Source organism: Paramisgurnus dabryanus, chromosome 18 (assembly GCF_030506205.2).
Source record: "Paramisgurnus dabryanus chromosome 18, PD_genome_1.1, whole genome shotgun sequence".
Classification (NCBI taxonomy): domain Eukaryota; kingdom Metazoa; phylum Chordata; class Actinopteri; order Cypriniformes; family Cobitidae; genus Paramisgurnus; species Paramisgurnus dabryanus.
The window spans coordinates 7,032,001-7,057,294 of NC_133354.1; the positions used below are offsets into that span (position 1 = coordinate 7,032,001).

Sequence of the window (25,294 nt, forward strand, 5' to 3'; positions counted from 1 at the left end):
GCATGAAAACGCTGGATATAATCCATAATCTGCTGGTGTTGTTGAGTCAGAGCGGGTTTGTCTTTGACTAGCTGATGACTATGAGCCAGTTATTATCCATAACAAAAGCACTTATTGGTGCGACGCATGTTCTCTGGTGTAATGAAGGGGTGTCGTGTGTGTTCCCTCGTTCCCTGTCAAAACCACTGAGAAACTTTGGCGTGAGTCAGGCGTCCTCATGCAAACATTGGGAGAAATGGCTATGAGATGAGTCAGATTTCAGAGCAAACTGAGATCATTACTGTTCAAATATCAGTGGTAAAAGAAATCATGAAACAGATGATGAAATGTGGAAATGCTGTCAGGTAATTTATCTCATAAAGACTTCAGAAGTCCTGAAGAGTAAAGAAAGAACAAACTAACGGATGAAATAAAAAATGAATAAAGGACAGAAGATAAAAGAACTAAGAAATAAAAGAGCAAAGACATGAAAGCTGAACGCAAGCTGAAGACATCATGTGTATGTGTGCACATTCCCGTCTCATTCCAGTTCTCTTCCGGAATTCATTCCCACATCCAGATTCAGGCTTCTGAGGATTAGCAGGAATTTACTGCAGCTGCAAAAAATGTCATGTTCTCGAGTCTCTACTATATAATATAATATTAATACAAGAAACTATGTGTGACCATCATCTATGAGTGCAAAGAAAAGACAGAAAGATGTTATTGTGTAGATGAAACACTGCTTTATAGGTTTTATTTTGCCATGTTAGATAAATGCGACAGATATGAATGCATGTCTTTAAAAAGGTCATGCATGTGGTAGTTGTTGACCTTGTGTTTGACCTTTAAGGAATTCTGGAAGATGACGGAAAAAATATATTGTGTTTGATTGTAGTGATTATTTTATTGTTCGTTCTTAAAGCTTTTAGCAAATGCATTACAGTTATATGCATTTGAAAGAGACGCTTTCATCCAAAGCAGCTTGCAGTGCATTACAACAATTTGTGTTTCCTGGGATCAAACCCAGGACCTCTTGTGCTGCAAATTCAATGCTCGACCACTGAGCTATACAGGAGCACATTTAGTAAATTTATTACTATAGCAAAAACTAGAGCTAGGAATGAAACAAGTATTATTCTGTGGAGAAACTTTTTTAGGATCTTCTAATCAGAAAACAAATGTCCATAATCCCATTCATTTCCCAAAAATCTAAAATCAGAACATCAGTTTTGTGTCATGAAGGAAAACATCACAGTACTTTTATCTCTGTTGAAAAGATTGTTTTTATAAACTTGAAAAGTGTCAGATGATTTTATTTGAGATAAATGTTTCAGAATATCTGATATCTATATTGTGTCTGTCTTTAGTTTTGGTCCGGTTCAGTAAAGCTATAGTCCGGACTCATTCATTCATGTTCTTCTGTATCATTATCAGACTGTAGATCAGATCATAAGCTGTTTATTCTGCTATTATCAGACTTCATGCTTGACTCTGAAGGACCCTGAAATGTTTTTCTTTTTCTTTCACTTTGTAACATCAACAAAAAAGTCTGAGGTAAAACATCTTCAATACTTTTGTTTGATACTAGCCTGAGCAAACAGCTGATGTGTTTGACTTCTCCTAGACAATAATAACCAGCAGAAATCCAGTTTGTCATGTCTGAAGCTCTTGTAAAGCGGTGAATGAAAGGCGTGATAGTTTACATTGAGATCTGTGTCTCTGTGATCTCGTGCTAAGACATGCAGCAGATCTCACACATCATTACTGTTGATTTGTCTCAGATCTATGAAGTGATTTTCCCCTAAAGGTTTCTGTTGGTTTTTGTTTGTACTTAGAGGTATGAGAGATGTTTCAGAAGATGTATTATTATTAAGACTCATTATTTAGCGAGCTAATGTTCTGTCATTTTCTAACAGGTAAAACAGAACGGACGTCGTATTCTTACGGACGAGACTCCAGCATACACGGCTGTCACCAGGTAAGACTTTAGATATATTATACTGTAGGTCTACTTGATTAACTCTTTCCCCGCCATTGACGAGTTATCTTGTCAATTAAGAGAAAACGCTTTCTTGTCAATGACGAGTTTTTACGCCAATCCATATTTCCTCTATCATCCACTAGGTGTCGCTTTTTATCCAACTTATAAAACACTGAAGCATCCACTGATCCAAAAACAGTAAAACTCTGTATGTTGTGATCATGAATCTGATCTCTAACAAAAGGCCTTTACAATTATCTCAGCTTTTTGCTCAAAGTTTGGTATTTTTGAAGAAACCTACCCATATTTGAGAGGTGATAAAAAGATCCAATGACGATAAGATATACTGTATGTTTATTCTGGTACCCATCATTGTACCTTTTATGAATTAGTGACTTGGTCTTGATTTAGATAGAAGAGGAAAGTGTATATGTATGTGTTCATTGCTAAGGCACTTTTAGGAAAGTTGTCTTCATATTTCTAATCCTTAAATCTGTTGCACAAAAAATTATGTTACTAGATCTCAGTCCTTTATTTGTGACTGTGAAGTCTAAATGGGACTTTCCTGGTTAAATAAAGGATTAATAATATTATATTTAAAGAAGAAATTTTCCTGGAAGGGGTTAAACTTTTGTGAAAATCATAAAAAAGCTGGTGCTGGCTTGCAACTTTTTTTTAAACGCTGGCGGGGAAAGAGTTAATTTCTTAGTTATGTTTAATTAAAGGATCAGTTTGTCTAAGATGGTTTTATTTTAAAAAAGAGAAACTTTGAGAAAACTTACTAAAGTTTTTTATTTGCACTTGTTTAGTATCTGGTTGAGACTTTTATATTTGGTCAAATCTCATACTTTAGTACATTGTTTACATGTGAAACTTGATATGACGAAAGGAGAAACATAAAGTCACAAATATTTGGAGCATTTCTAATCAGTGTGTGGACCTTTTCTGATTTATATTTTGTTACTCCGGCACCTGAATCCAATCTGGGTACTTTGGATGTGCAGACCTTTCGCCGTTTGTAAACTTGAAATGACACACAGATTACTTTCTGAGTCTTTGTCTTAGCATTGTGAGCATTTCATTTTTTCATAGTTTCTGAGAAGCACAAGATCGCTTTAACATAATGATTATGATGTCACATTGTATAATAATATACAGTAATAGTGATTAATATGAACACAATAATTACAAATAAGAATAATTTTTTAGTTATTTACAGTTCAGATTCAAGTCTTTTTGGATTAATTAAATGTTTTTAATTTCTGTATTTGATTAAATAAATAAATGATTGGTTTGTTGGCTTTGCAGTCATTCCAGTAAACAGATGGCCACTGTTACACACGTTTATGTTAAAGCACACATAGATGAATTCATACAGCTCACTGTGTATAAATATATAGCTGGATATTTATAAGTGTATGTGTTATATTTATGAGTTTATATTAAGAGACGTAGAGATGTTAAAATGTCATGCACTGACTGTACATTAAGAATAGACTTGCTTCGAATCAGCAGATTGACAGAAAAGGTTTTTTTTAGAACGGTTTTTGTTTGCGTTTGTGTTTGAATGAGATTATCTTGACCAAATTTAACACAGAAATTGCAAAAACTGGCAGATTTTTCTGGTGTTTGTGCAAAATGCAGTGCTGTGATGCTACAGGGATGCATATATTTTTGCATTACAATGCGGTTACTTGCAGGCCCAAGTCAAAAGATCTCACCCCCATATCTTTATCATTCTTCTGATTTAAAACAGTAATATTAATACACAGCTCATAAAGATGTGTGATTCAGTGGCTGCACAAAGCTTCAGCGTATTTTCTGAATGTCGACAAAAAAACTATTGCGAAATGGCAGTGTTTCCTTAACCTGATGTTACTGTACTGTACGTGACCTAAATGTAATTTTGTTGTCTCTTGAGAAAACCTATGGTGATGGGTGTGTTTGGTTGTGCAGACTACGGGTGGGAATCACAGGGTACCTCGCTATATTATGCGATACATGAAACACGGCTCACGGTAACAATGTTATCATGATGTTGCGGTTCTGCGATAATCTGTGTATTGCTTGCCAGTCCTATGATGATGCATCACGATATCTGCCAAACTATGAAAACAAAAGGTCCTTGTAAACGGACACATATAATAACATAAAAATGTGTCTAAACCTGCTACATTTCTAACAGCCCATCAATGTTATAAAAGTTGAAGTGGGACTTTGGATGTAAATCTTTTATTTTACGCACATTCGCCATCCTATCATCTTTCAGACAAGTTAACTTACAAGTTGACAAGTTAACAAGTTATTTTGTTCACGTTTCCCTCATTCCCACTTTTCATGTATTAAGTGCCACCCAGTAGTAATGAAGCTGGGAAATCTGTTTAGAGCATCTTGTTTTATTAATTTAATGATCGATATTTGATGCCAGCGTATGGATTCTCGTATCGCGTAAAGACAGACAAGGATGCATCGCCATATCAATGTATTATCCCATGTGGATGACATCAAAATACAGCGAGAGCGACTTGAAAGCATACAGAGCAGTCGACTTGTTGTATTTTGATGTCAGTTCTTGTGACACCACATGAACCCAAACACACCGCTTCTGTCTTGTCCTTCAACCAAACGTAACGCGCCATATTTAAAGAATGATCATGTGACTTTTACGCATGTCAGGTGACCTGTAAATGTAAAAAAACATTGCGTTTCCATTGTAATTTTGCGATATATTCCTTCTTCAAATTGCTTGAAAAACCACCTCACTCAAGCGTCAAAAACTTTTTTTATGCAAATAACGTGTCTCCATTGAGTGCATTTTCAATTCCCTAATTTAATTGCATTACAATTTGCGCAATTTAAAGGGTAATGTTAACGCAGCTATTCTGTGCTCTGTTATGAGTTTAATATTTCATCATTTCGTCTTAAATTCGTCTCTGACCCGACTGAGTTGAGTTTGACCATCTTGTGTGTTGAGTTACAGTGTTTATTGTAGTTTGCACAGTGAATAATTCTTTTAACACCCAAAAAATACCACATTTCGACTTTGTTACCTCACTGCCAGTCAGAGAAATGACAGAACTGTACAGTAATTATTCCAGCATGCAAATGAAGTCTGAAGTGAGGCGTTTGGTGTTAAAATGTAAATTGTTGCGGTCTGTAAGTTTGTAGAAAGTTTTCTCACCGGTTTGCTTTTTCCGGGTCGCCGGCAGGGTCTCTAAAGCTGTGAGCGCGCTCTCAAATTAATCTCTCCTGACAGTTTACAAGACAAAGCCATCAGAGAAGACAGACTGTCGAGATGTGAGTGACAGAGTCGTGGAACGGATCCGACAGCATTTATGTTGCTTTAAAATCCACTGGCGCTCAGAATTCTGGGATAAAAAACTTATTTTCAGATTCCCTGATATTTTAGTCTCAATATCAGGTGCTTCCTGTTTGTCTGTTGGTGACAAACATCACTGATAGTATCGCTCTTATTTATGGTTTTTATTAGAGATTCAAATGACCCCTGATGTATTTAGCACATTGTATCATAAAGATAAAGAAATGTCAAAAGGGAATGGTGAATGTGTATAGATGTGCATTAACAAACCCTCACAAAGCCACAAACACTAACATTAATGTTGTATTGATGTGCAGTGAGTTATGTATGGACTCTTCTGTTATTGCCATCACTGCATGACATTGAGGTGTCTACCCAACAGATGCTCACTAGCTAGGGAAGATGCTTCTATTTCTTTAGATCATGACTTATACACTAAAGGTGTAACAATACATGTATGGATCAATACATCGATTATATTTCTAATGATATGATGCCACACATAAAATATCAATATGTGGTTCTCTTTATTTTGACACTCTCCACATCCTCATTCCTTGATGTAACGTCTATCTACAGGTACGCATTTTCGCCAAAGCACGCATTTTTCTTTATTTTTATCTGCTAGCGTCAACAAGTGAATGTAGCAACAAAGCAATTGTAGCAGCGAAAACACAGCGAAAGAGGCAGAAGATGAAGATGTGTTTAGCACTGCTGGTGATATTGATTTGTAGTTGATTTTTTAAAGATCTGAAGTTGTGTGACAGAGATCAAATGCTTAAGTTTAACAGCTTTAGTTTTTACTATTTACTATTTACTATTGCACATTTTGGCACAAATTATTGAAAGACTTTGACTGTTGCCATCATGAGCTTGACTTTATGTGACATTTTGCCCCACATTATTCATTTTTGTTTATTTAAAGGTGCAGTGTGTAAATTTTAATGGTAAATCTAGTGGTGAGGTTGCAAATTGCAACCAATGTCCACTGCTCTTCCCTCGCTTTTAAAACGCATAGAGAAGCTATGGTAGCCACCACCATAAAATATCATTGACGGAAACGTTAAGGGCTTTTGAAGAAACATGGCGGCACAAAATGGCGACTTCCACATAAGGGGACCCTCGGTGTATGTAGATAAAAACGTCTCATTCTAAGGTAATAAAAACATAACGGTTCATTATAAAAAGGTCTTTATACACCCCTGATAATATAGTTTTGTATATTATTTTGCATTTCTGTCAAGAGATCCTTCTAAAAATTACACACTGCACTTTAAAAAAAAGTAACTGCTTAACTAGTCACGTAATATAAAATACTGATACATTTATTGAATTAAAACATAATTGCATCGAAGAAGCGTTTGATGTATTGGCAAATTCTGCATCGCTGGCGGGGAAAATCGATTTTGTTCTGCATCGTAATGAATTGTCCCATTTACACTCCTAGTATACACACATTCAGATAAGTTTAGGCTCTGGTCATGTTTCATATTGAGTATATATATAAAATCCTCAAACTGTTTCTTGCTTTATAACATTCTCACTGTTAAATATTATGACATTATGTTGATTTAATTCGTTATGTTTGCTTCAGAATCAATTTTAAACTTGTTTCGATGTCACGTGACATGTTTTAGGACGGATGTGGTGTTGGTTTACTATAGTATGTGAAGAGATTTACAGTGTTAACCTGCCAAATAATAAAAAAGGCAAGAAAAGTCAGTTTAGATTTACTTAGCAACCACCCACAGTACCCTAGCAACCAACTACTTTAACACAAACCAGCAACAGATCCTAAGAATCAGAAAGACCACCCTATCAACCACATAACTAGTATGCAACTAGTTAAAATCTCTCTCTTTCTCTCTGTTTCTGTCTAACACACACACACACACACACACACACACACACACACACACACACACACAGGGCCTCAGCTGGTCGTATGTTGTAATAAAGCGTGTAAAAATAATAACGCTATGCAGAAATTATGGAAATAGTTGACATGAGTGATTATTCTGTGATTGTTTATTGTTTGTGTGGATATAATTTAGTTATGTTGTGTGGAAATGGGTTTACAGATCACACAAACAAACATATTTCATATAAACACACAAGAGTCAGGTTTTTTTTGACAGAAAGTTGCAGATGTTTAGCTCACAGGCCACATGACAATGTCATTTACGCAACAATACACAAACACTACTGTGTGCGCGTGTGTGTGTGTGAATATCTTAGTAATGTGTGTGTGTGTGTGTGTGTGTGTGTGTGTGTGTGTGTGTGTGTGTGTGTGTGTGTGTGTGTGTGTTTACTGTGCTGAATGTAAAACTGTGGTTGTGTTAATCTTTTGGAGTCAAGGCTACACACACACACACATATCTGTCCACCACCTTCATGCCTGTACATTTTTGTTTATTTGCAGATAGTTTTAGCCAATCAGAAAAGAGAATGAGACTTACAGCCACATGCATCACATCCTTACTGCATATGACGTCTAGTAACAAAATCAAAAACTTTCTCTCCATATTTGATTTTTATGAATAATAACTCTGATCTTTACCTCTGTGAATTTTTGTTGTTGTCTGCAGATGTTGTTGTTATTCTGGTTATGTGTTTGATATGTTTAACTCAAGTAAAGTGTTATAATGCAATCTAAATGAAAACTCCTCAAGAAAAAATTATCATAAAGTTTATAATGTATGGTATAAGAATTTTAAAATATTATATCATCAAACTCATGAACGTGTTGTGTGTTTGGATTGAGTTGATGTTATTTCTTCACTCATCACTGATGTTAAACTCAAGATGTTTGCCAGAATATTTTTGATTTGAATTGCGTGATTTACACTCGTGCACGTGTGTGCGTGTGTGTGTGTGTTTCTGATTACTCTAGATGTGTCTCTCATATTTAGCTGCTTGTCTGCTTGAGTACTTTTCTGCTTGTTGCACGTCAGCGTGTTAATTGCCCCTTGTTAAAAGCCCTGCTGTATAAAGACTCGTTCAGTGTGTGTGTGTGTTTGCGTGTGTGTGTGTGTGTGTGTGTGTGTGTGTGTGTGTGTGTGTGTGTGTGTGTGTGTGTGTGTGTGTGTGTGTGTGTCTTCACCTGCCGAGTCTTTTGCATCCAATTCCTCTTCCTGTGTTAAAGCTACGCTAGCAGACGAGAGCCAAAAATCAGTGTGAGGACTCTTGTGCGACACACACACACATACACAGAGAGACACACACTTCACTCGTCTATTTTCAGAGCGTTGTAGCTTCACCTCCACTTTAATGGTTTACAAATATTCATTTACACCATACGCGTTTACCTTTTCATTGCATTCTAGCTCGCAGATGAAAAGCTTCGGATGTCTGCGTCTGCTCTCTTCCTGTCTGAGGATGATGAGTGTTATTGAGGCGTCGTGCCAGCGAGAGTGAGACAGCTTGAACAGATGCGTGCAGGATGAGGAGATGAGAGGTGTAGATCTCATTCTCTGTCTCAGGTTCTGGCACCGGTCCGTTTCGGAGGTGTTTGTCTCGCTGTGTTTCCTACAGGAAGAGACCGGCGTGTGAAGTGTTGGTCTTTTGACTGGCTGCGTGTAGTTTCTGTTTGACACTGAAGATCGTGTGATGTGATTGATGATGCTGAGTTGCGAGTCCAGATTCACTGAGACATCAGAGAGAAAGGCCGGACAGAAGATGGTGGTCCTTCCATCAGACAGACAGATGATATTCTACTGTAGGTGTAACTAGTTACTAAGTCAGTAGTTACTATAATTGAATTAGTTTTTTCCTAAAAAGTAAAGTAAGGGATTACTTATGGATGATTTTATGACATAAACGTCTGATGTAATTGAAGTAAATCCTGTGTATGGACTGTAGATCAATGATATATAAAACAATAATGCATTTAACAACAACATTTAAAGTCTAAGGTTAAAATGCATGTTTTTTTATTCATCCTTCTCACTTTAAATACTTTGGTGAGTTAATAAGAATAATGATAACTGTAGTGAGGTTTTATTCTCGCTAATAACTACTTGGTTATTAGTAGGGATGCACCGATACCAATACTGGTATCGGGTATCGGCCTCGATACCACATTTTCTAAAGTACTCGTACTCGTTAAAAGTCCCCCGATACCAGGAATCGATACCACGGTCTGAGAAATGTCTATGTTTGAGCGGCGTGTAAGGGGTTAATGCCTCTTGTGTTGTCCAAAGAGGCAGAGTTTACAACAAACTGGAAAACTAGTCCTTTGTTTTTTTGTTAAATTATGTGACTAAAGCTGTTACCTGTAAATTTAAATCATGTTTTTTTTTTTTTTTAAGTACTCGGTATCGGTATCGGCAAGTATTCCAAAATAGTGGTCTCGGTGCATCCCTAGTTATTAGCATTAACATTAGAGATATTGGCTGTTTTTTAATACTTATAAATCACATATTAATGTCTGATTCTGCAAATCCTAATTCTACATCCTTAATCCTACCCAATTCAAAGTATAACTTATCATTTTAAAAATATAAGCAGTATAGGAAACAATGTCACCCATGTCCGCTAATGTTAACTAACATGCGCCATTATCAGGCAGTGTTCGTTCGTATGGGAATTGTGTACATGTCGTCCAAAAAGTGAGGAACGCTATAAACTTGCTAGATCTGCCAAGGACCTGCATCTCCATCTCGTCGAGTTTTCATATATATATTTAAATAATACATTCATATCATAAATGTGATATTAATAGCGAAAATGAACGACTACTAGTCAACTAGGAAAATCCTTGGTTGAGGGCAGCCTAACTTAAGAGAGATTTATCTTAATGTTAGAGTTACAAATAACATGAGATAGTTTTGTCTTCTATTTTTGTTATTTCACACCATATGACACATTTATGGTTTATTTGTCAACTACCCAGATGTCATTAATAATCTTGACCTCTCATCAGTCTGTATTCAGTGTTTGTCTGACTGTACGCTGTCTTTATTATCATCGCATATTGGGTGCCTTTGACATGGCAAACTTCTAATGATGAATACAAACAACATTCAATCTGCAATGAGATGAGCAACATCAAATCTGTCGACCTATTTCTTCTTATGTGTGACATCTGAACTTGTGAAGTATTCATCTGGAACGCATCTAAGATTCTGTGTTTGTGTTGTAGCATCAGCACTTTATGTGTACAGGTGTGTGTGTGTACAGGTTATACTCCTGCGTGTTGTGTGTGTGTGCAGGTGTGCTATGTTCTCATAATTAATGGCTCCTTCTTAGAGCCCAAACAACTGGAGGAGACACATGCACCAGTTTCTTTCTACAGCTCAGACGGGTGTGTGTGTGTGTGCGTGCGTGCATGTGTGTTTTGGGAGTCAGTTACTTTAGACCATGTGCATAGTGCATCACAGACACGCGCGTGCACACACACACACACACACACACACATTGCTGTGTCATCAGTGCAGTCCTCAGTAGTCCTCTGACCTTTGACCTCTGCTCTATAGGAAGCCTTCATCACTGCCTCATTACTCAAGAGCGTGTTTGTGTGCATGTGTGTGTGCGTGCATGAGCATAAAAATTAGATACTAAGTATCTAACACACTGCAAAATGTGTAACATTTCAAACAATAATATGCTACACGCTTGTCTCATGACCTTAATATGCTGAATGTTTAAAACAACAAATTGAGTTCATTTATCATCTCAGACATTTTTAAAAAATACATTTTGAATTTAACTTTGTATGCGAGTATCTAAACCTTTGACTGCTTGCCTGGTCTAAGATATTTACAGAGAGTCACCCATTACCTTAGTTGCAGTACATAACCTGAACACCTGCACACACATAGAGACCCAGGCTGTGTCCTAAATACCCCAAATACCCTTATTCACCTACATTAGTCCACTAATTTAGTTCACTGGAAGGAGTAAATGAAAACGAGTGAGTAAATTCAGACACCTGAGCTGCAAGAATTCATTCGGCACGAGCTTCAGTGGTTGACTAGTGGCTAGCTGTCAGTGTACATCAGTTCTACCCTCATTATTGCGGTGCATTGTGGGGTTGAATGATTGTACTTATTAATATCCACTATGATTTTGTACACAACAAAAAATGGATGTTCCTTCAAATAATGCAAATAATTTTAGGGTATGGGGGCTATAGGGGCACTATTTTTTATTTTGCAAGTTAATATAACCACCAAACTATCGGTATCAGCAGATATCGGTCTGAATAATTGGCTATCGGTATAGGCAGATATCAGTCAGGATAATTGGTATCGGCAGATATCAGTCTGGATATTGGCTATTGGTATCAGCAGATATCAGACTGAATAATCGGTATCGGCAGATATCAGCCGGAATAATCGGTATTGGCATATATCAGTCTGAATAATCGGCTACCGGTATCAGCAGATATCAGTCGGAATAATCAGCATTGGCAGATATCAGTCTGAATAATCAACAATGGCAGATATCAGTCTGAATAATCGGTATTGGCAGATATCAGTCTGGATAATTGGCTATCGGTATCAGCAGATATCAGTCTGAATAAACAACAATGGTAGATATCAGTCTGAATAATCGGTATTGGCAGATATCAGTCTGGATAATTGGCTGTCGGTATCAGCAGATATCAGTCTGAATTAACGGTATCGGCAGATATCAGTCTGAATAATCAACAATGGCAGATATCAGTCTGAATAATCGGTATCAGCATATATCAGTCTGAATAATCGATATTGGCAGATATCAGTCTGAATAATCAACAATGGCAGATATCAGTCTGAATAATCGGCTATCGGTATCAGCAGATATCAGACAGAATAATCAGTATCACGGGATAGTAAAGGGTCCATGGTATACACACTTCAAAATCTTGCCAGAAGTAGTAGATCATACTGGTACTTCTCTAGTTTACTATTTTTAAAATACTATGCATTTGGACAAACCTACTGGCCTCACCTACTGCTTTTTGCCCAATGTATAGTATGGAAGTAGGCAATTTGGATGCAGTGACAATCTTACACTCTGAACTAGTCACTATCTAATGTATCGTGTAAAGAAAATATTATAAACTTCTTCTGAGCCCAAACAGTGTCCATATGGCATCTATAAGCATGGGTTTAATTTCAAAACTCACCACCCAAATCCTGACCTGATCAAAGAATGAGTCAAGAATATGTTAACATTATTGATTGAAATGCTATTTTTTGAAGTAAAGCAGATTTCATGCATAACTTGACAGAAAGTGTATTGTAGAGTTTCAGTCAGATGTGTGAAAGACGCTCTGTATTAATATAACTTTCCAAATGTTTGTGACCAGAAAACTGTCAAATAGCACAAAATCGAAATCTGTAATAAACAAAAAAGTTAAACAAATCCAAGCTGTCTCATATTTGATCTTTTTGAATGTATCCACTCTTGAGTCTTTATTCTCTGAGATGATGTTAAACCGTATTGAAGGAGATCTCATGTGTGCTGCTGGACACTTACAAACTAACTCTCAGACTCTTCTGATCCATATGGACTCCTTAAAGCTTCACAATGATGAGATCCTTCAAGTGAAGAGTCTTGCATCGTCTCTCTCTCTCTCTCTCTCTCTCTCTCTCTCTCTCTCTCTCTCAGTGGTTTTCCCTTTAGTGCTGCTGTCTGTTCTCATTAGACAAAGGTTTGATCTCTCTCTGTTTTAAAGAGTGAGAGTGTTGTGATCTTCCAGAGTCTTCTGCTCATGACTTTGGCTGGAGTTTATAGGGACGGTCCTTGTCTTCAGTGGTCCAGAGCGGCCAAATCTCACGGGTGTCAGTGTGCCGAGTGAAACAGACCTCCTATGGGTCCACCAGACCCTCAGACCGTGGGCCATTTAGTATGGAGCGACCCGATGAGATGGAGTGTTCACAGGGTTCCTCGTTCATCTGTTTCAGACCTCCTGCTCTTTTTAGTCTCCCTGTTTCCCCCTGCACTTCTTCTTCTGTGTGCAGATCATCTATCTCGCTGTGTGTTTGTTTCCTGCTTTGTTTTATTTTTTTAACTATATTTTTGTTGCTCAGAGGTTTCTCAGAGCTCTAGAAACACGTTTTATTTTATTAAAGTATCAAATATAAAACTTTTAGTTTTAAAAACTTTTTTGTTTGAGCTCCACTTTATCTCATTGCATCAATCAAAATGTTATTAAGATCTGGTTGTCTTTTTTTGAAGGTATCAACATTTTCCCTGTTGTTTGTTTGTCACTTTGGAGAAAATAAAAACAGACAATAATGGGATATGCATTGACATAAAAAAATGATATCAGAGCTCACATCATTTGCTCTTGGAAGAATTTAAAGCAAACCTTTATATTTAGCAATTGATTGAGAAGTCATCCAAAACTTTAAAGGAGACACATACTGTACAATATGAAATAACTGGAATTTTTATATCAGAAATCAGAAAAAAAAGGTTTATCTGCTCTTCTATTAATCTTTTTGCCGTCTAGAAGAAGCAGTGGAGATATTAAAAAAAAATCTCATCTGCGATTTTCTCTCTCTCTCACTTTCATCGCTTTTGTCTCTTATTTTTGTTTGTTGCACTTTTCCAATTACGTTAATGTCTTCTCTATTTCTCGCAATCATCATTTGGTGCCCATGCAAGCATGCGCCTGCTGTTATTAATGTGAGCCCGTAATCCTTCACGGGCATCTTCAGGTGGGCGTCATTTATCTTTGTTAATATTTCCTCTGGATGCCAGCTGGGTTCCCGTGCCAAGCCGGCTCCGAAACTGGGCATGAGACTCCGCGTGATGCCGGGCACGATGGGAGCGCAGGTTTTCTCCCGCTCGTAGTTGCCGGGCAACGGCGCGCTTGGGAGAAACCGTCCGTCTCGGGGAAAATGAGACACTTTTGTTTTAGCGTCCCGTCCCTCCTCCCCCCGTACCCCAAAAAAACCTCCTTAACCGTGAGATGGGCTGACTTATTTAAGACAAGGGCTCTTTTGTTTTAGCATGTGAAAGGCGGCAGACCTCGCTCTCCTCCGCGGGGAGGCCTGCGACCGGGGGCCGCCACGTAATTGGCCTATTTAGGTTGTTTTGCATGTGAATGCGGCTCTAGTCAAGCATCGCTAAGTCTGTTGTGAGACCCGGTCATTTGAATTCATCTCGGCACAAACATTCCCTCTACTTCATCACGTCCTCTAATGAGCCCCGGCCCGGGACGATCACCCCGAGTGTCCTTAAAAAGTTTGGAGGAAGTTTGCGTGTCGTCTCGCGCCCGGGGCTTTCCCACTTCAGACTTCCGTACGCGCTCCCGTCACCAGCGGTCCGTCTCGCAGATATCTGTGTTTGTCTTAGTAGAAATGAGCGAGTTTGATTTGATTGGCAGATCAGTGTTAGTGTAATGACTGGAAGAGTTTGTTCAGGGTAAGTTCAATTTGCACGCTTACTGTACGTAGGGATGTTAGATTTGTCATCCTCTTGTGTTTATATATATATTTACTTTAATTATGAAGGTCAGACTTTTATAATGCTAATTTTGACAAAATAAATAAATGTTTACTGTTAAAGTTAAAATATATTTTAAAAAAATCTTGTGATTTATTTTTGAAACAGCACTCGAGTAACCTTCAGAAATTACATTTATTTATAAATTGTCCCTGTTGGTATTTTGTCTTCTGAATCTCGACAGGCAATGTTGCAAACGTTAGCGAAAGCTTTAATGTTTATAATTGTTTTTCTCTGTGACGTCCGTCTCTGGTTGTGTTTAACTTCAGGAATGTGTCGTCTTTTTTAAATTCGAACAAAGTGTTTAATGTGTTTAAAATTTTTAAAGTTGATGTCTTGTTGTTTTCTGTAGTCGAGTCTCATGGGAGGTGAGGTGGGAATGGTCAGTCCTGAGACGGTGTCGCCCACCAAACTGGGATCCCAGTATTACCAGCATTACGCAGGAAACCCGCGGCGACGAACCCTTCACAGCGACCAAATGGGTGAGTTCCTCTTCATCATCATCATCATCGTCGTCGTCGTCAAACCTCCTCCTGTGCTCATCACTCTGTGTATAAATCTGTACTTCCCATGTCTGTTTTTTCCCTAATATTAAAATCACAAGTGTGTATGTTTTCTGTTTGACCCACATGGATCGAGTAAAATCAATGTTTTGAAGGCATTGTAGTGATTATTGATTTTCCCTTGATGTTTCAATATTTGAGTTTCATCTGTTTTATTAAAGGACCTTCAAATCTACAATCATTTTTTTTTTGAAGATATAAAACACAATAGATAAATAAAACACAATAGATCAACGCAGGCCTTCAGGTGGAGACCCTGAGAAAGTGTCGACCTTCAGGACACAATTCACCTGTCACACACACACTGTCACTTTTATATACGCTTCAACTTTATTTTTAATAGTTTAACACTCACTTTGTATTTTATGACAACAGTTCTTTTATTCTGTGACAACTGAATGTTTTTTTCTGAGATGATCAGCGTGTCACAATTGTTTTTGTCTTTCTCGGTTTTCCAGAAGTCCAGCCAAAAAAAGTTCGGAAAGTTCCTCCCGGTTTACCCTCCTCAGTAAGTTTCTTTTATTTGATTAACCTGCTGTGTGTTCGAAACATTTACGATGACACCTGTGATTTAGAGATGAAGCCCACGCTTCTGTTGTAATGGCATTTTTCACTTTGTGTTTTGGAGAGGAATTAAGTGTCGGATATTAAAGCGTGAAGCTGAGTGAAAAGGCAGCCAGACTTTATTGTGTCAGTGTGTATTGTGTAGCGCGTGAGGGCCGGTGTGCCCGACCGGACGTTTGATGCCACACTAATGATTGTGAAGCGTACGGCCGTGACTCAGACGCCCCGCGGGACGCCCATGAGAGTGTGTCGGGCTTTAGTTCTTTAAGAGGAAAGACAGAATAAAGATCTTATAATAGATTTCTGATGGGCCGTTTTTAAACACGTGTGTTGTTGGAGGTGATAGTGGAGGATGTTATTTTACAGTCTTCTCATGACAGGTGTTTCTGTAAACCTCTCATGTGACTCATTAACACAACATACACACACTGATGCTGGTACTGTACGGGCTCAACCTTGTGTTTTATTTGTTCTTTCTGGTATTCTGAATACCATTAAATGCTTTTACTGTGTGTTGTTGTGTACTGGACACGGGCTTGCCATGCATTTCCCACAGTATTTGTCTGTGCTCATTATAATATTTATTACTAATATATAATAATCAATCATTATTATTCTGCTTTGCATTAATGCATATTTCAGACTTTTTATGTAACATTTCCAAGCAATTAGCAGACAAATTTTTCATTTATAATCAATAATAAATTCATGCAAATGCAAACATTTATTATAAAGCTTTAAATTTGATAATTGTTTGGCAGTAATTGTGACACCAGAGGTCAGAGAACGAAATTAATATATATTAATATATCACTGCTTTTAGTCATGACATGCATTTATGCAAGATATAAAAAAATTTATTTTCCTTTACAATTCATGATCTTTTAATAAATGTGTGTGTGTTGGGTCAATGTCAGACGGCTTGTGTTTGATTATTAATGTCTGTGGATCTGCATGTCGAAATTTCTTTTTTCTGATGGATGATTTGTATCTTTTTGTAATACATTGCTGTGAAAGTAAATGTGATAAAGAAGTAACGTGTTTCGCTGTCCATCATAACATCTCGTCGAGTTCTGAAGAGCATCTGTCACCAGAAAAACAAAACTCATTTTGAATTTCTTATATTTATTTCACAGCTATTTCTGATTCAACACAATCATATTTGAAAGATCTCAGGTGTTATTTGTGCATATATCAACAATTATTTACTTATGTGTTATTTTTCACAGTGCTGTTGCATTCTGAACCTCAGACTTTAATCTTATTCAAAAGTGATTTGTGATTTTTTTTATTCACAAATTTTCACATATTCTCATTCATCATGCAACAGAGACAGCAGATATCTGATGTTTATTTACATGATTTTAACATGATCCTCATTTTACACTGTAGTTCACGTGTTTATGTGAAGAAAGATTTGTTGCTGTTTAACACTCGTGTGTTTAAAGTATACATCGTGTTAATTAAATGAAGTTTGATTGTGCAGAATGTTCAGTTGGGACTTCATCTCTCTCCTCCGGGCTGCAGGTCTTATTTTCAGAGCTTTTCCTCCCCCTACAGGCGATGTGAGGTACTGCAGCCACAGCCTCAGGTTTAACTTCTTCATTTTCACCGCCTGTCATGTTGTTGATATGTGAAATGTAAATCCGACTCATTTTTCGTTCAATAGAGGATCTCCGTAAAGTGTAAATACAGTTGGCATTGCTGGGATCTGTGTTGTGTGTGTTCAGGACGAAGTGAGGAAATATCCAGCATTGTGGAGGATTATTGGATTGCTTTGGGTGATGTTGTTGTTTTATAAAGATGAATGGTCTGTCTGCATGTTTTAATAAGGCCGAACAGCGCACGTTTATGGCAGTAAAGATACTTCAGTGTTTTTTAACTGCGCTCTTGTGTATTACAGCCGTGCGAGCATATGTCCGCAGTGACATCTACAAACAATAGAGGAAACACAGACATACACATACGAACACTAAACTTTATTGTCAGCTGTCTCAGACTACAATCACACCCTAAGACAAATAGTTTGTGTAGACAAAAATTATGATTTTCAGCACAAAACTGATTTTTTGTAAATGTGGCCCATGATGTTGATGTGAAATGCTTTTTTCTGACTTTTATTATATCATACTTTACAATAACATACACTTCAGTGTCACTATATTCAGCACTTAAAGTACATCTTTAATATATTTTTCATTATATTCTAATGTCAAATTTACAACGCAAATATACAGATCCTAATTATTTTTTATATCCAAATTATTTTTCATATCCTAATTATTTGAATTAATTTTTTTCTATAAAATATTTCCAGGGTATACAGTACTTCGCCCCAAAATAAAAAATACAAAATCATACAAAGCAAAAAAATACACTTAAGAATATGAAATCTATTTTGGGTTATTTTGTTTTAATTTTTGTAATTTATAATTTTTTTGTGCTGATGCTCATTGCTGCAATATAATAATTGTTTTAATCAGAACAAATACAACAAATGTATGTATTTACTATACTATTTATTATTTATTACATAATTATTATGTATTACAATATAACATATTTATGTACAATCATATAATTCTTCAGAAAACCCTAACAGTCCTAAAATAGCCTTTAGTGCCCCATATTTGATTCTTTAGATTTTTATCATGAGATTTGACCTGACAGATTTCATGAGGTTCACACGCTGAACGCCATCAAACACAAACCAAACATCACTGGAGTCTCATGCACGAGGCCGTAAGGAATGATGGGGTGTTCAGGTGGGTCTCCATGGTAACGGGTTGAGTGACAGGTAGCGGACGGGGCAGCACGCAGACGGAGGTAAAACTTTGGCTGCCACCCAAAACTCAGTGATAGAAAGAAACAGCAGCTGTCGGCTGTGTGTGTGCGCTTGTGTGTGTGTGTGTGTGTGCGCTGTATTTCTGTTTCAGATTGGTGAAAATGTTGGTGCACAATGTCGTGCCATTTAATATTTTCTTGAAGCTATAATCCCGCGACACAGATGAAGTGACTTTTTCAAGATCATAAAGAATTTAAAGAGGAAAATTAACAATTTCAGTAAGTTTAATGATCATCTCAAGCGATAGTTCATCATTTTATCGTCGGCTCGTTTTGTTTCAAACCCGTGTGACTTTATTCTGTGCATGGAGCACAAAACTGTTTGCTTTCTGTGTAAAACGGCACAGATGCTACAGAGCAGCCAACATGGGGAAAAAACACAGGATAAAAGTAGAATGAATGCAGACGTGAAGTTTTTGTAATATTTCATTGATGTTTTTCTGAGCTCGACAGTCACCTTCCTCTTTCATTGTATGGAAAAACACAGCGTAAACCTTCAGATTGTCTCTTTCACGGGTAAAATAAAGCCATAAGGGATCATTAATAATGACAGAGATTCAGTCTGTGTGAGATTTCAGAGCTCACTGAAATAATGCTTTACTTTGATAGTATAAACGATCGCGTATGTAAATATTTCCCTGATGTGTGATATATTTTAAGTCCGATTCACCTGTCAGCCTGTTTTACACGGAGCAAAAGAAAAGGATTGTAGCATTAAATGACCTCATGATATTTTTTCTTCTTTTTGAATGGATGGATTGACAGAAGCAGCTGTGTGTGTTTGGCTGCGACCCAGTGCTGCTGGTGGGGCGTTTCACAAAAATCTCTCAGTAATAAACCTACACATTTCTTTCAGTACTGCCAAAACCTCATCCAGAGTCAAGACCTGAAAATAACCGGGCCATGGCTCAGTATTCCTGTACTGTTCTTAATCCCTCGGTTTCATGAGGAAAAACAAAGGCCGTGTGTTTTTGTAAGGATTTTTAGTTATTTTAAAGTTAGTCGGGTCACAGGCAGATGATTTAGAGAAACACTCATTGCTCAGAGATGTCACATTTTAATCTCCCCATTGTTTCTCATGGACAGCGTTAAGATTTCATGAAATCAAGAGTTTCAGAAGAGATCAGTGTCTCCTCCTCTGCTGTCCACATTCCTTTCAGTTGTATCGTTTGTGAATACTTTTTATTTTAGGAGAACATCTGAGATAAAGTTGAAATATTTAAATGAAAAAATTGTCAAGGTGAATGAAATGATGATAAACTAGTTGACCATCAAACACTTTCCACATCCTCGTGTTCTGTCTTTGCTTCGCTGTGTCCTCATCCATCCGTCCATCCATTCGTCCGTCCGTCCTCTCCTCTAGCACAGCATCTGTTTCTCTCTTCAGCGGCACTAGAAACATTTGTTGGACTCTGTTTGTCTGTGTTGTTTACTTTAGTTTGTCTCAGATGAGATCATTGTGCTATAAAACATCCTGTATGTAACTTCCTCATTAGTCCAAAAACAACTTTTATTGAAACCAAGCAGCCAAAACGCTTCAGGTCAGATTTTGTCTCAATATGATGTCATAGTGTGATGAAAGACCGCCTCTACGGGAGGTTAACACCTACTTCTACATCACTGCCTCTTTAGCCCCGCCCACTGAAAGATGCAAACATTGGATCTCTGCAATCTAAAAAATAATGCTGGGTTATTCAACAAAATGATAAATGATGAGGATCACAAGAGTGTCTTTACATTATTGTAACATGCATGTGTTTGTTTGTTTGTGTGCGTGTGTGTGCGTGCGTGCACGCGCGTGTGTGTGTGTGTGTGTGTGTGTGTGTGTGCGCGCATGTGTGTGTTCAGATGAGCTCCAGAAGAGAATAAAACATTGGACTGTATGTTTTCCATTGAGCAATCCACAGAGGAAATGAAGTCAGTTTCCCGTGTGTGTGTGTGTGTGTGTGTGTGTGTGTGTGTGTGTGTGTGTGTGTGTGTGTGTGTGTGTGTGTGTGTGTGTGTGTGTGTGTGTGTGTCTGTGTATGTGTGTGTGTGTCCTGCACTGCTTCAGAATCAAAACTCTCTCCATTGATTTCTGCCAAGCCACTGTCTGTTTCAGGCGGTTTATTTATATATGGAACAGAATTAGTGTTATTATTGCTCATAGAAATGTCATAATTGATTTTCAAGGTGATGATCTGGTTGATTATTGGCTCAAAGCTCAGTTTTTAAAGCATCAGTCAAATTTAGACTAATTTATCAGCGTTAAAATCCATTTTATTACCCAGTGGGTTTAGTGTTGAGCAGAAACAGATGAGTTAATATCCACATTCAACGCAGATTATATCTTTTACATTTGACTATTTCTAGGTTCATTTTATTAACTGCATTTATTTATTTATATTTTATGTGCTATTTGATTTTAAATGTCCAGTTTTTCATGTGTTTTTGAAGCTTTGGTTGTGTTTACGGTGCGCAATTTAACTTGTGTTCATGTTTCGTGTGTAAAAAACACACGATAATTTACTTATCTCTATAGCGCTGTTTTCACTGTCCTAAAAACGGGCTGATGTCTTTCTTGTAAATCCATAGAAAATACAGTGTTACTTGCAGCTGTTTGCCAGTAACTTACCGTAGATTTAAATTGATGTTATTTACGTCAACATTTTGTTCAAAGTTAAATGAACATTAAACATTTACAAGTCTTTGTCTTTACAGAGTAAAACCAAAATAAAAGCATTTAGCAAAGCATTCAAACAGAAAAAGGTTGATGATGATTTCTGGTTCCCAGAATGCTTTGCATGAGGCTGCAATGCTTCACATTGTGTAGTTTTATTCTGTAAAGTTAAAGACTTGGTAATATTTAAAATTTATTTAACTCTTGCTAGTAAATAAGATAAATTTAAATCTACGGTAAGTTACCGGCAACCACCTGCAAATAACACTTTGATTTCTACAGAATTTTTTTTAAAGTGTATGAAGTCCCTCCTTCAGAAATGCGTATCGAGTTCTGATTGTGTAGTTTGTTTAGTGTGTTGTGATTGTTTAGCTGGTTTAGTGTGTTGTGATTCGAAAGCAGATTAGTTTAGCTGTTTACTGACGTATTCCTGTGGGCGAAGTTTAGTCAAAACTCTTACATTGACATCATTCAATCGGGAAGTAGAGGACTGTAGTCCAAACCGGCCGTTCTCTGTAGTCCTAAAAAAGGGAATTCTATTAAAGAAAATGTATCGCTTGGCTGTGAACTTTGACCTTTATCATTTTGAAGGTGTTATTGATGCTCTAACAACTAAATGTTGAAAATGGGATCACAAAAAATGGCCACTTTAAAGCTTTGTTTGTGTAGTCAGTATATCCGTTTATTTTATTAGGGATAATCTGATAATAAATCCTATGACTGATCAGTGTGTACTGTATTTTCAAACTATAAGAAATACTTTTATTTATTTTATCTACACACACATACACAACTGTGTGAAGATGTTATATTTTATTTTAAATAGATGTGTATTTCAGACAGGTGTTGCTGTTGGTGTTTTTGTCTTATTTTAGGTGCTTGTAGTTTAGGGATGGGACGGTATGAAAATTTCATGTCGTGATATAGTGACCAAAGTTATCACAGTTATCAGTATTATTATGGTTTTGTTAAAATGAGATTAAAATGTTCAAAAAGAACTGATACACACACTGAAAACATTTTTAAAATAAGAGTTGTATTTTTGAAAATCACAATTTAATATTTCACGTCCCTGAAATTATTTCTGTGGTAAAAAATAAATAAATCTGTCTAATAAGATTACCGTGAATGAATACAATATATTATCCCTTAAATGCCTTCTTGTGCAAAACTATGTTGCATGTGCACGCCTGCGTCAAACTGATTCTGGTTGGACAGGATTTACCGAGAGCTTTCAGATAATCAAACACGGTTTTAATGATAATTTAATTTTAACCGATAATACTAATCTTCAGGACATTTTATTGTGGTTAATCATGAAACCGGTAATCGTCCCATCCCTATCCCAGCATGCCCTGGGGCAGAGTGGACCAAAACTGCTGATGGCCACAGCTGAAGTGTGTGTGCGTGTGGTTGTGTGTGTGTGTGCATGTGGTTGTGTGTGTGTGCGTGCGTGCGTGCGTGCGTGCGTGCGTGCGTGCGTGCGTGTGTGTGTGTGTGTGTGTGTGTGTGTGTGTGTGTGTGTGTGTGTGTGTGTGTGTGTGTGTGTGTGTGTGTGTGTGTGTGTGTGTGTGTGTGTGTGTGTGTGTGTGTGTGTGTGTGTAAGAGAGAAATAGTTCATATCAGCTAAACTCATGAACACATTCGTCTGTCATAACAGTATAGCTGCCTCAGCTAATGAATGCTGGGAAATCATATTTCTTTGGCTTGTGTTTGTTCACACACAAATTAAAATACTGCCACACTTTACTTTTTTCCAAACCTGTATGACTCTTTTTGTGGGCATCAGCACCTAACAGTGGACTAAACATTAGAGGAAATATATCACACGCGTCTCTAATGATGAAAATGTGCAGGTATTTTTATTCAAGTCACTTTATTTTATTACTCAGAAGTTGCTCATTTTTAGCTCAGGAAGCCTGTTTGTAATCTTACTTGTTTTTTATGCAACTTTAGGCAAAATAAAAATGAGACACAATGCTCAGATCATACAGTAGCTGAGATGAACTGGTTATTGGAGAGATTTTTTCAGATTAACAAAATCTCCATTTGATCTCCATTTCTTCTTACGGCTGTGCAGAGAAAACATATGTTACAGAGATTTAATTTGTTCATTTTTTTTATGTGGGGTTAAAGGTTTTGTCTGTATGTAATATGGCCATATGAGAATGAGTCATGGGTGTCTTCAAATCTTAAAACAAATTACATTTTTTTAATCTCTTCTAAAGCTCTAGAGGAGACACGTGAGATTACTCCAGCTTTAGGAAGAGAACAACTTTAAAAAGCTAAAAGATCATGAAATATCATGCTTAAAATATAACTGAGAGAGAGAGACAGAGAAAGAGAGAGAGAGAGAGAGAGAGAGAGAGCTTTATAAAATAAAAGCAAGGGCACACAGCATTTAGTCATTTGATTTAAATGAATTGTTCGCTTAATATCAGCAATACTGCGTTTAGAGTCATGAGGTGATTGTAATCCCCAAACTGATCAATACATATAAATAAATAAGTCTGAATCTATTTACTGGCTCATATTAAACCTCTTTTAGTCACTTCATCACCCAACCACCCGGTTAATCTCAGTGTGAATGTGTTTACCACACATCCCAGAATGCATTGCACGTGCCAAGGCTGATGTCAGACAGGTAATAAGCAACCTGTCGACCTTTAACCAAAGTCTCAAATTCAGACAAAAAACGCGGTAACGTCCTCAGGCTAATGTTCAGCACACAACTCAATCTGTATACACTCACAGAGCTGAGATACGCAATTAAAACCCCAGATTGAGACGATCGGTTACACGATTAAAAAAGCTTAAAATTAAAAGATGATTTTGTGGATTTAGAATCAACAGGCTGTTAAAGGCGAAGAACTTTACCAAGTCTCTTTCTTTTTTTTTTGTTTATCTCCTTTTATGTTCAAATGTTCTGTTTGTGCCGAAATCACAGATTCACCATAAGGGCTGCTTTGCATTTTTAATTTAGTAACTAACATATGAATACATTTGCATATTAATTAGTTGCAGATTAAATCATGCATACATAATTGCCTCCTTACTGTGTTTAATGTTTGTTAGAATCTGTAGCCCGAGCCGTCGGAAGATTTCCATTGGATGAGGCGATCGGACGCGTTTGAGTGAAAGCAGGCTGAAATACCAACATTTGCTGAATTGATTTTGGGGGTTTCAGAAGAGAAATACAGATGTCCAAACCCAAGCATCTTGTCCTGAATCATTCTGCATCTCTGACCCGTTCAGCTGCTTCAGATTAACCCTTTCAGTGCTGTTAAACTAATAACATTAGAAGGTCCTTTGACAGTCAAGTCAACTTGAATTACATTTATTATTTAATTTATATAAATCAAATTGTTGTTATATATAAAAAAATATTGTATGTATAATATTATATTATATATTTTAAGAATAATGAATAATAATTATAAATAAAGAAAACATGTTTACATAAATAAATATATATGTTTATAAAATAATAATGTATAATACATAATTACAATTAAAATAATGCTTGAATAAATAGTGACATGCGAACGAGAGAATAAAGTAAAAAAACAACAGATGAAAATAGAAGTAAATTGTTTAACATTGCATTTTTTATGCATGCAATATTTTCTAATGATGGGTGATGAATTAAAGTTTCTTGTTTTATTTGAATATTTTTTTAGTTTACTCAAAGTAAGCTGTGAATTCTCTGTTGCTGGTCTGTGTCTGGTCAGTAGAGAAGAAATAACGTGGTAAATTTCAACATTAAGTTGTGGTTCAGTTGTGTGTTTGTGTATCAGGTGAAGATATCAGCGCATGTACAAAGTTTAAATCGTGTCAAAATAAAATCTTCTTGAGATCTGAACACTATAATGATGTATTGTGTTTTGGTGAACACATATGTTGTCATGTTTTTAAAGGGACACTGAACGGCCGCAGTT

The 25,294-nt window shown here is 36.9% G+C and overlaps 1 protein-coding gene across 10 annotated transcripts in view; it reads left to right on the top strand.

The window, feature by feature from the left end:
* Nucleotides 1-25,294, top strand: part of tcf4 (transcription factor 4) — a 144,712-nt gene that overhangs the window by 71,345 nt on the left and 48,073 nt on the right. For 9 of the 10 annotated variants that reach the window (XM_065243626.2, XM_065243631.2, XM_065243628.2 and 6 more), the window contains 3 exons: nucleotides 1,899-1,960; nucleotides 15,079-15,208; nucleotides 15,748-15,797. In XM_065243626.2, coding sequence (XP_065099698.1) covers nucleotides 1,899-1,960; nucleotides 15,079-15,208; nucleotides 15,748-15,797 — 242 coding nt within the window. Of the gene's footprint in view, nucleotides 1-1,898; nucleotides 1,961-14,401; nucleotides 14,646-15,078; nucleotides 15,209-15,747; nucleotides 15,798-25,294 lie in introns of those variants that run through there. The other variant, XM_065243633.2, reaches the window with a different exon arrangement.